The sequence below is a fragment of the Lissotriton helveticus genome, chromosome 5_1 (assembly GCF_964261635.1).
Source record: "Lissotriton helveticus chromosome 5_1, aLisHel1.1, whole genome shotgun sequence".
Lineage (NCBI taxonomy): Eukaryota > Metazoa > Chordata > Amphibia > Caudata > Salamandridae > Lissotriton > Lissotriton helveticus.
This window is the reverse complement of record NC_136065.1, coordinates 844,457,258-844,475,202: the sequence shown is the minus strand read 5'-3', so window position 1 is coordinate 844,475,202 and position 17,945 is coordinate 844,457,258. Positions and strand designations below refer to the sequence as shown.

Sequence of the window (17,945 nt, the reverse complement as noted above, 5' to 3'; positions counted from 1 at the left end):
GACTCTTATTTTATTGAGCTATCTGTTATGCTATAAGCCTAGTCAAAAATAGGGTATTATTTATTTATTTACCACAACGTACCAACCCGGCGGTAACGGGGGTGCGGTTCGGGGGCTTTACTCACACCATAAGCCTCTATGCCGACGACATTATGATGTCGTTAGATGAACCCCGGTCTGCCCTTCCGGTGTGCATTGAGGAGCTGGACTCCTTTGCTGCTGTTGCAGGCTTCAGAATGAATATGGGGAAATCGGTGGCCCTGGACGTAGCCACTAGATCTTACCTACAAGGCCTGTTCCCAATGCTCTGGTCATCGGATCTGGTACCCGACCTGGGGATCCAGCTGGCTCCCACCTTGCCGGCTATGGTGACAGCTAACTACACCACCTTGGGCAAGAAGATCCGGGAAGAACTCGAACGATGGAATCGCAGCACCCTTTCCTGGTTGGGCAGAATAACTGCAGTAAAAATGACGGTCTTGCCCCAGGTTCTGTACCTGTTCAGAGCCTTACTGCTCCAACCGCCCGCTGGGTGGATCTAACAGACGCAGGCAGACCTCTCGCGTTTTATTTGGCAAGGCAGAAAGCCCAGAATGCGGAGGACACTTTCTATGCTAGCCCCTGAGGCTGGAGGGCTAGGGATACCGGATCTCCGCAAATACTTCCAAGCGGCACAGCTGCGTTATCTCGTAGAATGGAATAGGTGGGAATTGGACAAGCACTGGCTCTTCCAGGACCAGGCGGTGGTGGGCCGGCCCCTACAGGAGGTGCTATTTCTGCGCCGGACTCATCACCCCGCGAATTTATATGCCTCCTTTGTCACCAGGGTGCCCCTACGGGTCTGGGATGCCACCAACATCGTTCACAATCTTACCACATTCCCGTCGCCACTCACACCGCTGGTAGACAATCCGGACTTTACTCCGGGGATGGAAAAGGGGGCCTTTACCCACTGGCGAGCGGCCGGGTGTCGGGCCCTGTGTCATGTATACGGCCCAGAGGGTGTCATCCCCTTCCCGCGCTTCCGACAGGTACACTCATTCCTAGAGTCCGAAAGACTCCGCTACATGCAGGTTCGCCACTGGGCACTACACCCACAGGTACGGGAAGCGGCTGATAGGCAACTCCTCCCTTATGAGAGATGGCTCATGACTCACCCGTCGGATGCAAAACTGATTACAGACCTCTATAAGCTACTGCAACCACCTTCTTCACACCTCTACAACCCTGGGAACGGGAATTGGGCAGGACACTGAGCCATAAGGAATGGGAGCAGATATCATACAGAGCAAGGCACTCGGCATACCACATGGGACTCACTGAAACACTGACTAAGGTCTCTACCTACTGGTACTATACCCCAGAACGAGTACATGAAATGGACCGTAGTAATGACAGCGCTTGTTGGAGGGGCGCGGGCAAGTGGGCACACTGACACACATTCTATGGGATTGTCCGCTCCTAGACCCTTACTGGAAAGAAGTGTTGGATGAGATAGACTCCCATTTCGACACCGAACTGCCACGCTTCCCAGCATACATATTGTTAGGATTCCCAAACAGGTTAATGTATCCCCTTAGATCTCGCAGAGGCAGACATATAGCTATTGCATTAGGCTCAGCAGTACAGAACATCCTACTACACTGGCGCACCACCACGCTTCCCTCTATCACGGGCTGGCTCCATAGACTGTGGCATGTATTGGGAATGGAGAAACTGTCGCTCACAGTGGCAGGGGATATAGAGCAATTTGACGATCTCTGGCAGCCGTTCCAGTCTCTGCTGCTCACTGAATTCAGGGAACTCACCTGCCCCAAATACCTCCGCCTCTTAAGGCTCACGACACCTGCTGAATCGACCACCTGAATGGAAGCTGGGCTATTCTCTTTCGCTAATGGGGGGGAAGTTCGGGAGGGGAGGGTCGTTATATTATTGCGACACTGCCTGTCTTTAAGTGTCGCTGCGGACTGGTCTGCGATTGAGATGTCCTTTGGAGATGCTAACGCCGAGAGCACGGCCCTGGCCGCAGTGACTTGACGCCTTATACGCTCTGTATGTTTGTTTCTTTGTGTTGCAACAATAAAAAATGCTTTAAACCTAAATGATTATGAAGAAAGAGAGGAGTGCTAAGAGTACTTTTGGTTTAAATATAAAGATGCACGTGCATAGTGAAAGTCTCAACATGCACTAACATGCTGTCTCTTGTGCTTAGAACAATAAGGGTAAAAAAGTTACCTAATTTACAGTCTTTTTTCTGTTTTACCAGGTAGAAAAGTGTCATATACATTCATAGTCACGTGGTGATGTATGTATCATCAGTAATCCTATTTGAAATCTACCAACAAAAACACATTGTATCAGCCTATTTGCATATCATTTTCAAACACTAATAATGTTTTATATAATTGAAGACTAGAGAACCCTCTAATTTTATGTAGTTATCAGATGTCATTAAAAGAACAAAAACAGTCTCCTAAGCAGGTTTGTGCAAACATTTTTAGAGTCATTCACAGTGTTATATTACCTCTGTCCTACTATTCAGAGATTTTAGCCTTTTTAATTTTGCATATGAACAACACTATGAACATGATTGTCCAAGCGTGGAAGTATTTCTTTAAAACACCCTATGTATTTAAATCCTAAAAATGGCACAGAGTTCATAAGGCGATAGCCTGGTGCCAAATATCAATCTTATTGTGCAAACCTTTTGAGGCCGCAGAAAAACAAAGAAAAACAAAGACGGACCGGGGACACGGGAAAGTCGGGCTGGACCCCTTACAAAGTAACATATAACAGGACCATGCCGAGCGGCTTATACGGCATTACTCAATTCTTTCAGACATTATACCAGTCATCGCAACGCATTCTCAAAGTTTCTATTGCGCAGAGCGCTTTCTTATATAAATGCTAAAGGCGGCCAGAGCATCGTAACTAAACGTAAAAGGGCTACCGTCGTGATTTAAGAACAAAATCCCTCTTAGGCGTATAGTCGGCCATGCATACCATGACTGAAACTTCTAGCGGTGTCACTTACTGTAAAAAGCCGTAATCGTCAGGTCAGGAGTTACCGGTTAAATCCGTTGTGTATGGCGTCTCTATTGCGGGTCCATTTAAATCTCATGCACGGTATTAACCCGGAAGTGAGTGTCAAGACGTGATCGGGATGTATCCCCCAGAATCACTGACAAACGCATAGAAATTATTAAAATAATATTGACATGTCCTGATTGAAAAGTGTATTTCAAAACACATTCTATATTAGAATTAGCCACTACTAAATATCAGAGATGTGAGGGCGTTTGCTCTGTTTGACCCGGAAATGAGCCATGTATGCCAACGAGACGTATTACGCTTTATGCACGGTCGTAAGAGCGAGTTAACTATTAATATACTGCGGTCTAATTGGTCCAACGGCTTTTCCCGGCCTATACGTCAGAGTACGAGGGGGGCTATATGTCCAAGAGCTAAGCGTATTACTATTTAAGCTGACAGTCCCTGCTCCACAGTACACATGAATCGACGAGTCCTAGGGGATTCGAGTCCACTAGAAGACAGATATGTTGAGCCGCCTCTAATTGGCTATACACTGTTATAAGCGTTTGAGTAAGATTTTAATTTTGAAAGAATTATGTATGGCTCTTAATTGTTAGCCTGAAAGATATTAAAGGATAAACAAAAATATATAAAATTTCTAAATACTTGTTCAATAGGATGTATTTTTTAAAGGGGAACTCCTGAGAGGTTGTCGTTAATGCGATCATCCTAGGATATTTAGCGATTTTTGATGGTATTCCAAACTATATGCTCTATTTTAGTTTTAGAGGCCAGAGACTAGTGCCCTGCATAATATGAGGACCCCCTTATTTTGATGAGTACACACAATATTTTTTTCTTTTCTTCCGTAAGTAGGTAGATTTCCTAACACAAAATAACCTATTGCTTTTGATACAGTTGATCAATCAGATACATTCCAGAGACGTTTGTATCATATTTTCGGGAAACAAAAGTACAGAGAGATAGAGTTGAGGCAAAGTCTCAAAGCCAGTGGTGCCATTCATGCTCGATATTGAGTCCTTTTTCCAATGTTTCGTAGCTTATAATTAGTGCACTCTCTTCGTGTCAGAGGCGTGTTTCCAAATTCCCACCTCGTTTATGTTGTTTTAGTTTCTTCAGACCTACAAAGGTGAAGTTACGTTGGTGCTCATGATACGTTAGAAAATGTTCCACCATTGGTTGTTGGGTGTCAGATTTGTGGATATTACGGTAATGTTCTTGGATGCGAATTTTTAAAGGTCTTATAATACTCACAATGTAATGCAGATTACGAGATAGATAGTATTTGTGCTCTCACAGTTTATAATCTCCTTTATTTTGTGCTTGTGATTGTTTATATCCATTTCCTTTGTCTTTGATCGCCCCAATTTACACACCGAGCAATTTGAACAGGTGTAGAAGCCCTGTGGTTGTGTCAAAAACTTGTTTGATTCAGTTTTGATATCCAAGAAGGATGGACAAAGGATATCTCTTAGGTTTCTACTTCTTGAGAAACTAAGTTGAGCTTTGTCATTAAGTACTCTTGATATAGTTGAGTTTTCTTTGAGCAGATGCAAATTTTTATTTAATGTTTTACGGATATACTGTTGACAATTGTTGTATTCTGTGCAGAACCGAACCACTGGTTTTCTTTCTTCAGACTGACTTATGCAGTAGTTGTCGTTCAATGTCTGCCTATCTCTTTTGAGTTGTGTTAAGGGCTTGTGTATTGTAGCCACGAGTTTTCAGGCGGTTAGTTATCTCATTTGAGTTGACCATGTAGTCTTTGGTTGAACTGCAGTTCAGTCGTGCTCTCTGATATTCTCCTGTTGGAATGTTATTGATGGTATGTTTGGGGTGACTACTTGAGGCATGGAGTATCGAATTCGCACTCGTCGGTTTTCTGTGTATTTTTGTTTGCAGTTTGTTGTTTTCAATATAGATGGTAAGATCTAGAAATTCAATTTCAGTTGTAGAGATGGTGTGTATTATTTCTGTTCCCCATCTGTTGGGGGTGAGTTAGCCGATGAATTGTTTCAGGAGGCTTTTGGATCCTTGCCACACGAGCAGAATATCATCAATGTATCTGCCCCACACTATGATGTTACTAGTGTAGTCAGCATGGTTTCTCCCCATAGCCAGTTTCTCTCCACGTTTATTGGGGGTCTTTCGACACCTTGCTGGGGGCGGTGTTTCTGCCTCCTGCTTGCATCTCTTCCCTGCAGCATCTTCTGCTGGATCTGCTGAGTCGTCCGTCTGCTCCAGTTCGGACTTGATTGCGGGACCAGGGGTTGATGGCTGCGACCATGGCTGTGGTTCCCTGGACTTGCCTGCACCTCAAGCCTTTGGTGAATCATCTGTTGTCTCTGCAAGACCCCTCCCATGCAGGATACGACTCTCTGGTTCCTCTCACCCTTATTCTGGTTCAGGACTTGGACTAGTGGCTTTGCACTCCCAAACTAGAAAGGATGGTCTGTTTTCAGCTTCCTCCTCCCCTGTTGCTGACGACCAACTCCAGTCTTTGGGATTGGAGGGCCACATAAGGGTCTTTGGAGGCCAAGGGGCAGTAGTCTCGATCGGACAGTGCCCGTTCCTTGAATTGGCGGTAGTTGGCAGCCATTTGGCAGGAGATACTGTTCCTTCAGATTCCCCTCCAGGCGTCAAATCTGTTGGCTCGTACCGACAATCAGGTGGCTCGCAGTTACTTGAACTGTCAAGGGGGGACCTGGTGCGATTCTCTGAATCTGCTGGCTTCTGTGATTTGTGCCTGGGCGGAGTCTCACCTAACGGCCTTGAGGGCTGTTTACATTCAGAGTCACCTGAACTTTCACGCGGACAGCTTGAGCTTCAACCTTCTTTCCTCAGTTCTGTTCCATCTGTCTGTTGCCCCATGGCTTAACCTTTTTCTTCAGTTCGGGACACCTTGGATCAACCTTTTTGCTTCTCCGCACAATGCCCTCCTTCCTCGATTCTGTTCCAAGATGGTTTGCCTCAGGCGTGGGGTGTGGATGCCCTCTCAATTCCTTGTCCTCAGGCCTTCTGTATGCCTTCCCCTCCGATTCTCCTCCTCCTTAGGGTGCTGTAGAAGATTCGGGTGGAAGAGGTGTCTGTTCTCCTTATTGCTCCTTTGTGGCCTCGCCGCCTTTGGTTCCCACTGTTGATGCGGCTGTCCGAGGACGTGTTTGTCCGGCTTCCCTTGATCCCGTCTCCGCATCAGTTTCCACTTCTGTCCTTGCCTCGTTTCCGAAGATTAAAACTGATGGCCTGCACTTAAACGTTTGACCTTGGAGTCTTTGAGTTGTTCTTCCTTGGTGGCCTGTGATATCCAGCTTTCCCGTAGGCCTTCTACTCTTAAGAGTTATAGTAAACATTGGGGTTCTTTTGTCACTTGGTGTGCCTCTCATGGCATGGATCCTGTGGTTGGTGATCCGGCCTCTATTCTTGAGTTTCTCAAGGATGGATTTTTTGAAAGATCTTTCCTCTTCCACTTTGTCTTCTCAGTGGGCTGCTGCCCGGTGTGTTGGGGTTTGGAGGCCTCCTTGGAGGGTATTGCACCTTTGGTGGGTCGGCTCCTGCGTAGTTTTCGGCTTCGCGTCCGGTAACTCCTGTGATTGTGCCCTCTTGGGATTTGCTGACTGTTCTGCTGGGTCTCCAGTTGTCCCCTTTTGAACCTTTGTTGAAGGCGGATTTGCTGTGGTTGTCTGCTAAATTGGCCTTCCTGTTGGCCATCACATCTGCTTAATGGTTGAGTGGATTGGTAGCCTTGCTTGTTTCATTTCCTTATTTGCAGTTCTTGCAGTGCAGGGTGGTGTTGCAGTTTGATCCGACTTTTCCCCCTGAAGTTTCATCCAAATGACATTTACAGCAGGAGGTGGTTCTTCCTGATTTTCCTGGGGATGGATATGCTCTTTTTCGTTCTACCTTGTATGTTCGCCGACCCCTTCAAGTTGACCTCCAGTGTATCCACGGTTTTCGGCTTTCTCCTGCCCTGTTTGTATCCTGTTGTGGTGTGGCTAAGGGGCGCAAGGTGTCTACTTCCACCATCAGTCGGTGGGTGCATTTGGCAGCTTGCCAGTCCTATAATCTGTGGCTCTGCCTCCTCCGGCTCAGGGGCATTGTACGTGGTCGATGTCCACTTCCTGGGCTGATACGGCTGGTGTTTCATTCCAGGAGTTTTCTAGGGTGGCTACCTGGCAGTCCCATCCTATTTTTTTCTGCCATTATTGCCTTCATGTCTTGCAAGCCTCTGTGGACAATTTTACTGTTGGCGTTATGAACGCTGCTGTGTCTTAATCTTGTTTTTGATCAAACTTTTGTATATCTGCTTGAATCCTGGTGTCATGCGTTTTCTTGGTGTTTTTTGCTTCTGAGGTCCTCACTTTTTTAAGGACTGGGATGAAGAGGACATATGAGGGGGTAATGTTTTGTTACTTACCAGTAATCTTCATTACCCTGATTAAGGTCCTCCTCATCCCAGTCCTGTTCCTTCCCTCCCTCCCGCTGTGGTTTTGTCTGTTCTTGTTGATAACAGTCATGGCAGTGGATGGGAGAGGTTTATATAATAAACATAAAATAAATTCTAGCGTTGAGACTAGCCTATCGGGAGGCAGGATTGCCTCACATCTGTAAGGACCGGGACAAGGAGGACCTTAACTGGGGTAATGAAGATTACCGGTAAGCAATGAAACATTTCTCCTCGTTGCGCCTCCCTAACGCCACCCCTGGGTTGCCGTTAGGTTGTGACGTAATCCCAAGTTTATGATTTCTTATAAATTTGGCAATGTGTCAGGTTCCATGGATGATGCGTGGGAACGCCTGCAGCAACACCCTTGGAACGCCCCTTTCATGCAGTTTTCTGCATGAAAGGGGATCATATTTATAAGGCCCTGAAAAGCAACGTAAAGTGGCTTTACGTGGCTCTATAAATATGCCGTGGCACATTGCACCACCTGAACATCAAAAAAGCGACGTTCTGGTGGCGCAAAAGTGCCGGTAAGGCCTCATAATTGAGTTCCATCCTACTTTTGTGAAACCTATAGCTATGACTGGTGCTGCTCCCCTAAACTATACTAAGCACATACACATTTTTGAGGAAAGTAAAGATTCTGGAAATTGTTATTCAATAGATTGGCACCTTGAGTCCAAAACAAACTCCACCAAATGTACAACTGAGTTGTTGAAATTGCATCAATGCTAAAAGTGGAGTATCACATAATGCCAAAATAATTTTCACCATCATTGGCTTATTTAATGGCTAACATATTGGAATTTTACTTAGAACACCCACAGCAACACCCATGGAACGCCCCTTTCACGCTAAGTAATGTGTCAAAGGCCCATATTTACAAGGCCTTGAAAAGTCACACAGGATGACTTTGCATGGCCTTGCAGATAGGAGCAGGCGCATTGCGGTGCCGGTGCATCACAAAGAAATGACGCACTGGTGGTGCAATGAACTTGCATGACCTTGCAAATGAGGCCCTAGATACCTAGTCAGTCCCATCTATAACTACGTGGCCTGTGCAAGAGGGGAGAATAATAGCGAAAGGAGCGAGATCAGGACTGAGGCTTTGAGGGATGGTGAGTGACTTAGGATCAGTCTGAGGCTGTGGGGATAAGCTGGGAGTAAGTGTTTATGGGAGAAGCAGGCACAAGAGCCTGAGGATGAAGCAATACGTCAGAGGCAGTGAGCTGGTGATGTAATAGAGTGGTGACTTAAGTCAACAGTGCATTGCAGGTGGTGAAGTAGCACTGCCTCCTGAGTTAAATTGTAATCCTTCACCTGAGCTTTCCTGGGCTGCAGACGGAGCAGGTGTTTTCGCTGTTGCTGAAGCCACTGTGTAGATCCCCGAAGTATGTTGCCTTCTGTACGACCCGTGGGTCATTTTTCTGGATTCCCTTACTAACAACAACTGGGGTTTTGTTGGAATTCAGTTGATAGCCTGATATGTGTGAAAAAATTCAGTTTCTTTTTCAATGTCTTCTAGTGCGCCCAGTGGGTTAGGAGTCACATTTGCTAGATCGTCGGCATACGCGAGGATCTTAGTGCTTCCCCCATTAATATGTATTGCTAAAATCTAATTATTGTCTATAATCTTCCTAACTAATGGGTCAATATACAAGGCAAATAATAGGGGGGAGCATGGACAGGCCTGAAGAGTCCCCCTACTAATTGAAACAGTGCCTGATAATTCCCTCATTATTGATACTCTGGCCACCGGGTTGCTATACATTATTGCGATGGCCTTGATAAAGCCTTCGCCTAGCCCTCTACTCTCAAGCGTTGCCCACAAGAAAGGCCAGGAGACCCTATTGAAGGCTTTCTCTGCATCTAGCGGGATTACCCCGATCGGGTCGCTGGTGATCCCTGCAGCATCAAAGAGAGCAATCACCCGTTGAGCATGATCGTTAGTGCTCCGGCCAGGGACAAACCCATGTTGAATTGGCGAGACCAATTTCTTCATCATGACCGCTATCTGGTTCTCTAAACTCTTAGCATATACCTTAGCTTTACTATTTATTTATTTATTTATTTATTGTAGAGTTTTGTATAGCGCTAGCCAGACCCGAAGGTATCGGAGCGCTTCACAACATGGGTTAAAGCAACATATTTAGGAGGTCATACACACATTGATTCAAGGCGTAATAGGAAGTCCTGAGTGAATGAATAATAAATACAGGGAAGGAAGACACTGAGTCACAGTAATGAGCACATGCCAGGAGGGGAATAGGTATAAGTCTTGTTGAGGCAGTGATTCTGTCCTGCAAAGTGCAGGTTTAGGCTTTACAGCCGCAATTATCCATTCAGGAGAGACCGGTTAAGGAAGTGGTCTTTGAGTTGTCTTTTGAATTGTAAGAAGGAGGGGGTAGTTCTGAACTGGGAAGAAGTTCCAGATTTTGGGGGCATTTCTAGAGAAGGATCATGAAGCGGTTTTTGTTTGATGATTTTCGGCGGGATGAGGAGTAGAGTGTTGGGAGCTTCTGAGGCTTCTTGTCTGACCAGCCTTCTGGAGTTTGACGGCCAGGTAGGCTGGTTTCCCTGTGTGGAGGAGGGCTTGTGTGTGAGGCAGGCCGTTCTGAAATTGGCAAGCATTTCAATTTGGGAGCCATTTTAGCTCTCTGAGTGCGGGTGAGATGTGATCAAACTTCTTCACTCCGGTGACCATTCTGGCGGCTGCGTTGAGCGTAGATCTGAGAGGGGCTGGGTGGGATTTTGCTGTACCTGTGAAGAAGGCATTCCCGTAGTCTAGTCTTGAGAGCACCAGGGATTGAGTGGTATGTTTGAGGTCGTTAGGCGGGATGAAGGGTTTAATTTTGTTAAGAAGCTTCACGTTAAGGAAGGCGCTCTTGGCGGTGTTCTTAATGTGTTTGGTCATGTCAAGTTTGGGGTCAAGGGTGATTCCGAGCGATTTTACAGAATTTGCCAGGTTGAGGTTGACGTTTAGGGCGTTAATTGCTTTTAGCCATTTTGTCATTTTGGGGGTTCTCCTCTTTGTTGGAGATGAGGAGGATTTCTGTTTTGTCTTTATTGAGTTTCAGATGGTTTTGTGATAGCCAGTGTTGGACTACTCCTAGAGTGTCATTGAGTCTGTGAATATCATCAACGGATGATGTTTCAAGGTAGATCTGGGTGTCGTCCGCATAGAGGTGGAAGGGGATGTTCGAATTTTTGAGTATGGTGGTGAGGGGTTCCATGTAGATGTTGAACAGTTGAGGTGATAGAACTGAACCCTGGGGGACACCTCTGCTAACGGAGTGAAGGTCTGATGAAAAGTTTCTAATCTTTATTCTTTGGCTGCGGTTCTGGAGAAAGGAGGAGGACCACCTCTTATGCTCCTACCCTATCATGGAGTACCTTGATGAGTAGGTTATGGTCTACTGTATCAAAGGCAGCCGATAAGTCCAGGAGAATGAGTAGGGAGCATTGGCCTGCATCGAGTGATTTGTGTAAGTCATTGATGACATTGAGGATCGCTGTCTCTGTGCTGCAACCTTTTCTGAAGCCTGATTGGTGGGTGTCTAAGAGTTTGGTGCTGTCTTTGTGTTGAGTCAATTGGAGGAGAACGCACCTTTCCAAGATTTTGGCTAGGAGAGGAAGATAGGAGACGGGTCTGAAGTTGTTTAAGTCGTTAGTGTCTAAACCCGTTTTTTTCAGTAGAGGCGTGACTTGGCCGACTTTGAGGCAGTCCGGTATGACTCCAGTAGTAAGGGAGCTGTTAATGATCTTGGTCCAGAGTGGGGCTAGAGAGAGATTGAGCTTTTTGGCTAAATGGGCCGGTATAGGATCGGAGGCGTGAGAGGAGGGTTTGGCGATGGAGATCATTTTGGCTATCTCTGTTGTCATGAAGTGAGCAGTGGGCTATTAGGTTGGATTAATGTTCTCCGAATGCGGCGGTGTGATAGGTTGATAGGACCCCAGCACCTTAACCTATTTCCCTTTTTTGAGAAAACCACAATATTGGCCAATCCCCATGAGTCTGATGCCCCCTGACCAGATTGGGCCTCTAAAAATACATCCTCCATTAATTCCAATAGGCAAGGAGCCAGTTTTTTATAAAATTCCCCCGGGATGGAATCAGTACCTATCACCTTCCCATTTACCAAGGACCTAATAGCGCCATCAATTTCCTCTGCCGTAATGGGTGCCGTTCGCACCTCTCTTTCTTCCCTTGATAACTTTTCCCCTGGAAGCCCTGCTATATAATCATGAATTTCCTTTTCACTACCACTAGTGTCTTCTGTATACTGCTGTTGATAGAATTGTTGAAAGGCAGCCCGTATATCTGAAGGCTCGGAAATTAGCCAGTCCCGAGGATCTTCAATTTCAAGCATTCCCCCTGTGTCACCCGTTGTCTAGTGCGCAACGTAAGCAAGTGTCCCACTCTCTCAGTGCATTCTTACATTTTGGATCGCCAGGCGGTATATTTCCTTGCCGCTTTGCTTACTGAGACTTCTAGAATTGTAGACTTTGCTAATGCCATATGTGATTGTGCCCGCCCCACTTCCCCCCACTGGTAATAACATCTACTAATTGTGTTTCTGCTTCAGCTAACTTTCTATAGAGTTCCTGCATGTGCTGTTTCCCCTTCTTCTGGGACCTCCAGCCATACCTTTATGTTTCCCCTCTTATCCCAGCTTGTAGAGCATCCCATACCACCTCCACCTGTGTGCTATCCCTATTCTCTGCTATGAATCTAGGAATCCATATCCCCATATGTGCAATATATTCCTCATCGTACAGAAGTGCTCTATCAAAGGTCCACCGTGATGCCACAGGCTTTGAGGATTGAAATTTCAAGGACTAGCGGATTGTGATCAGACATTACGTGTGTAAATTAGAAAATCCGTCAGTTTGTCGAAAGCCCCTGAGACACAAAGAAATAGTCTAGCCTAATGTGTGACTGGTGTGGGGCGGAAAAAATGGTATATCCTAAATCTTGGGATTCTTGCGTGGCCCAGACATCAATGAGTCTGTGTGTCATGCATAAATTGACCAAGGACTTAAAGACTTTAGGTTTTCGACCATGATATAGACTAGGTCCTAGCTTGATATTATTAGCACTCATATTTATATTGAAATCTCCACAGATAATTAAAGGCAGCGGCCACCCAACAACTTCCGTATTTAGCCAATTAAAAAGGGCAAGATCGTCAAATACTGAACCATAGACCGAACATAGCCTAAAAGAATAATTATTCGAATAGCATTGAGTAATGACCCATCTGCTGAGCTGATCAGCCTTAGAACGAGGAAATCTGAGAGTTTTTCTACGAGCCATAATAGCCACCCCATTTGCACGTGTTCCTTGGGTTGTGTTGGAAACCAGCTGGTATCCTGCTAGATCGGGCATCTTATGTCTACCAACTTCTATTTGTGTCTCTTACAGACTTACTATGTCTGCGTTCAAATATTGAATGTCCTCATTAACCCTGCACTTTTTTTGAGGATTATTTAATCCACAAATGTTGACAGATGCAATTCTTAGCTTACCCATTCCCATTTGTCTTACTCAAAATTTTAGGTGACGACCTCATTGCTATTGGTGCCATTTCATAAGAATCAACCAGTTTAACCAGCTCTTCACAAAATCCTTGCCCCGCTCCTCCCCTACCTCTAGGCAAAAAAGGTGTGAAGACCCATGTGATGCCTCTTGCATGGTACTGCTTCCCGCCACCACCCATTGAGCTCCACCAAGCAAACAGCAAAGAAAGAAAAAAAAAACAATGTGAATATTTGTCCAACTTCATCAGCCCTCAGGTTTTTTCTGATTTGAAATCCCGGATATTTCTCATAAAAAATCCCGTGCCTGTATTTCAGAAGAAAATATCCTTATATTTTCCCGATGAATAACTTTGAGCCGGGCTGGATTCAGTAGATAAACCTCACAGCCAATCTTCTGGAAGGGAGTAATCAGTTGTCGAAGCCTCCACCTTCTTTCCACAGTAGTATGGTAGAAATCCGGCCTGACGAAGAAGGACTGTCCCTCAGCCGAGTGTCTTGCTTCAGGCTGCGCCTTATCAAAAACTGCTTGTTGCAGAAGAAAGTTGCCAAGGAATATTAATATGGCTCTAGGTTTATCATTCACGTCATTCTGCCCCTTCCTTTTTTTGAGCATGAGTGGAAAACGATGTACTCGCTGCACCTCCATGTCCCAATGCGCTAATTCGGGGAAGCCATCCTTCAACAGGCGCAGCTCAAATCCTCTGATGTCTTCTCCTTTGCCTTTTCTGGTATACCCATTAGCCTTAAATTGAAAAGTCTTCTAGCTTCCACATGGCATCTGTCATCCATGATTCATTTACTGTGACTTGTTGGACAGTGCTCTCAGCTCCAGCCGCTAATGCCACAACATGCTCTTCCAACACCGTAGTTCTTTCAGCGATTTCTGTGCATGTTTTATTTACTTTCCTGACGGCCCCTTGTAGCTTCTTCGTTGCATGGTGGGCCCCCTTATGTTCCTGTCTAGCTTCCATCTGGATCTGTTTGAGAGTGGAGTATATCATACCCATTGAAGGAGATGTCTCCATTGAAGACTTTGGTTGAGAAAGCATATTATTTTCCCCTTGTGCGTTGTCATCTGCTTCCAATCCTCCATCCTCGATTCCAAAATGTGTAGTTGAATACTCCCATTTTAATTGACTGGACCGGCTATGATCTGACTCAGTTTGCCTGGCTTTCCGCTACTTTCTGCCTTTATTTCTATTTCTTCGTGTCTGAGAGGAAAGTAGCTATTGCGTGCTGGGGTTAGACAGTGAGCTATCTGAGTCCATCTCTAAATCCTCGAGCTCTGATACCTCATTTTCACTGGCATTAGATACCTCAGAGTCTTCATTGAGGGAAAATAATTTTTCTCCCCCTTCCGGGGTCCCCCGATCTTATGCTGTATCTGAAAAAGTTTAGGGTTAGCTAGTAAGCCTTCATTAATGTCTTGCTCCTTATTCTCATGTTTGCCTATCATGATGGTACAGTCAGAGCCCTCTGATCACCCCTGTAATGGCTCCCTTGACCCAAACATAAAGATGCATGAGACGCCAGTACCGTACTCACTCTGTCCAGGGGTGGAAGGCTGTTGTTACCCGCGGCAGGCACCAGCACAGTTTCACCATTGAGAGCATCTCCCTTTTCTTCCACTCTCCCACGACCAGAAGACATCCCTGGAATCACTAGAGCCCGCCTCCTCACCAAGACGCTGATCTTTGCCTTTCTGTTTCCACGCCTCTCCCTCTTTGTTTCCTGTTGTTGCTGGAGTAGCGTCTCCTGCTTTTCTCCGGATCTGCATCTTCTGAGCCGCAAGGGGGCTGTGCTGGGTCCCCGCTGCTCAAGCTCCAGTTCCAGCAGTGCCACACTTCCCATGGTCCCGAGGGGGTTTGAGCTGCTTGGGAGACATGCTGATGAGCCGAAGCTGGCGTCCGCCGTTGCAACAGCCGGACAGGATCTTCAGAACTGCTGGGATCACCAAGTGAGCGAGTTCTGTAATTCCCGCCTGCGTTCTTCCAAGCTGCCAATTCCAACTATTCTTTTTGTAAAAGATTGACATTTAGAGTGGATTAAGCCGAGTTTTTAACAATTATCCATGGAGCCATAGATGGGTGGTTTGCGGCAGCACCTCACACAGCCACCAACTTGCTGTAAACAATATTAATTTTTACAGAGTGGATTAGTTTGTTTCTGTAATAAAGTGAAGTGGCACGCTATAAATGCTTTAAGTTATATTTATTAGGAGCGCCGGGGCTAGGCTGTTGTTCGCGGTCGGCGCCAGCAACAATATGGCCGCCTTCCGCTTCCTGTACACAACATCCTGTTCCTGTGTAGGAACACTAGAACGCTACCACAGTTTCCAATAGTGTTACTACTTTTTTTTTTAAAAGCTACACAAAAAAGCACACCATAGCACTATACAAGTATCTTAACTGACTACTGCATTGAGGTATGTTATGGGTTATCATGACATAACTCATTATCCGGAAGCAGTGCAGTGTGTTTTTTAACCCTTTCAGTTTTATTCAGAATCGTAGTTTCCATTTCTTTCCTCTTGTGCATTTATTGCCAATAAGCTTGCACAGTTCCTATGTGCCCGGATTGTGCCTTGGACTCTCATAGAAATATTAGTAAGTGAATTACCGTGACTCCATGGAGCTAGGTAGTGCACAGGTGTCCTGTCCGACTATTCATTAGAATTACAAGAAGGTAGCAGGGAAAGCTGGCTGACGCCAAGCTTCCTGATGCCTCCCTTGCTTCAGAGGAACCTGTCCTATGTCCTGTAGAGATGACGTGTGGCCTGAAGAGTAGACCGTGATCAAGAGACCTAAACATGAGAGAGGCTATCTGAACGGGGAGAGGTGACGATGGGCCTCTAGATGACAAAGCGTTCACAGATACTGGAAGAGTTCACAGGTAAAAGGATCCTCTAACCACAATAACTGAAGTGGCATTACCTTAGGAAATCTTGATGCCTTGGCAACACAGTTAAAGGCCTCTGGACTTTCCCTTGCTGTGTGCCTGGCACACCTGCATTACTTCAAACCGCCAAATGATTTTAGACCCCCTCAAACCCTCTCCAATTTTCAATCACAATTCCACCAGTGCTGCACAGTTCACTAGAAAACAAATTATAAAAACAACCGCCAGTTACCCACCTTTAACCTCCTGACCACACATGACTTCAGAAACGCTACAAAAGCTTGTAGGTTAAAAATAAATGTTCCCTTGGCAAAGACCTAGATAAAACAGTTCACGTTAAATATGCAACCACATTCATACTCCAAACAAATATGAAATATCAATTCACTCAGAATGCTTAAACCACTTATGTACAAACAAATGTATATTTCTTTTAAATCAATATAAAACTGTACATATTTTGAATTCACACAGATAATTCATAAAACATTTAAAAACGCATACATTCCTAAACACAATTATTCATATATCAGAAAAGCAGAATTCATATATCTGAAAAGGAGAATTCATGAAGACAATCAACTTTGTCTTCCAAATGTTAATTTGGATACAATATAGACAGCACAAAGCATGGGTATAAATTCCCTAGGCCTTATTTATGAAGGCCTTGCGCCGCCGGTGCGTCACTTTTAACATGGGAAAAAGTGACGCACCGGTGGCGCAAGGCCTTCATAAATAAGGCCCCCTGTCTATAACTAGCTGCTGACTTATCCAAATTTATCACCAGGAAAACACTAGGCGTCGACTCCTTTCAGTGGTACATTCACAATAGGACCCCCTTCTTCAGGACGTAGATATTTTCTCCTTTATAAATGGATCTTATATCAACCATTAATGACACCTATTGTGAGGTAAAATAAAAGAAAATACGCATCATTTCAATGAACTTCATTGATCTAAGCAAAAATTATTCATTACTAATTAAAATGATTTAAACATTTTATAAAACATCACAGTTTAATCAAAATCCATTGAAAATATCCAATTTACAGTTTATATAAGTGCTCCAATCATCCCAAGTTGGGAACTTATTCAACATAAGAAACAATCTACTCACAAACTGTTTGTTTAGAGAAACCCACACCTGATCAGACACTCATTACTTCTCTTAAGCTAACTCTTGCAACTCACCGGTGCAACTGCACTCCAGTGAAAGATTCTGCAGATCAGCGGGAGTAGAAAATGGTGTGTCAACAAATTCTGGAATATTAAAGAAGACCCATCATGTTTGATCCTACTACGTTTATAATCTTAGTATTAGCTCAATGGGACATTTTCAATAGAGCTAGCTATTATTACCTTCTAAAATGGTCGAAGAATTTTGGAGCATATAGGTAGATTGTTTTATGATTCAATGATGGTCCAGTTTTACTGCTCCTTATATGGTGGAGAAAGTTACAGGCAGTGTTACCCCAATCTACTGCTATCCAGAATTTATTAGCATCATAGATTTACTTATATTATTAGTTAATGATTCATGATGATGTTGCCATACTCTCTTACGATGTATTTTCAACTGTCCTCACCTTTAAAGAGTGGCTTAGGTATCAGTCATGTATTGTTAATATTTAAAAAACGGGACACGTTTCGGTCTGTAAATGGACATCTCTCACCATATGTAATACAAATAGCGGGTGTCAATTTTCCTATTTCCCTGGCTTCAGGATCGCGTTTTCATGGCTAAATATAATATAAACCGATATATAAGGTTACATTTATGAAACATATATTTATAATGTTTCAAGTGCATATTCAGGCTATCTATGCTTAAGATCCTGCAGATTGCAATTATTATACTTCATCGCTATTTATATTTAATGATAGACCGGGGTGGTCAGCCCCTCCATGGACAGTTAAAATCCTATCAGTAAAATCGTGACATTATCCAAGTATACATTTTTAACAATGCCCGGAATTAGGTGTGCCCCATCGATACACCAGTATTACTTAT

The 17,945-nt window shown here is 44.7% G+C and overlaps 1 protein-coding gene across 1 annotated transcript in view; it reads right to left on the bottom strand.

Annotated features, from left to right (window-relative positions):
- The window catches only part of LOC144754957 (uncharacterized), a 353,897-nt gene extending 338,624 nt beyond the window's left edge, over window positions 1–15,273 (bottom strand). The window contains exon 1 of the mRNA XM_078643321.1: window positions 14,582–15,273. Coding sequence (XP_078499447.1) covers window positions 14,582–14,887 — 306 coding nt within the window. The 5' untranslated portion in view covers window positions 14,888–15,273. The remainder of the gene's footprint in view (window positions 1–14,581) is intronic.
- Window positions 15,274–17,945: the final 2,672 nt, after the last annotated feature.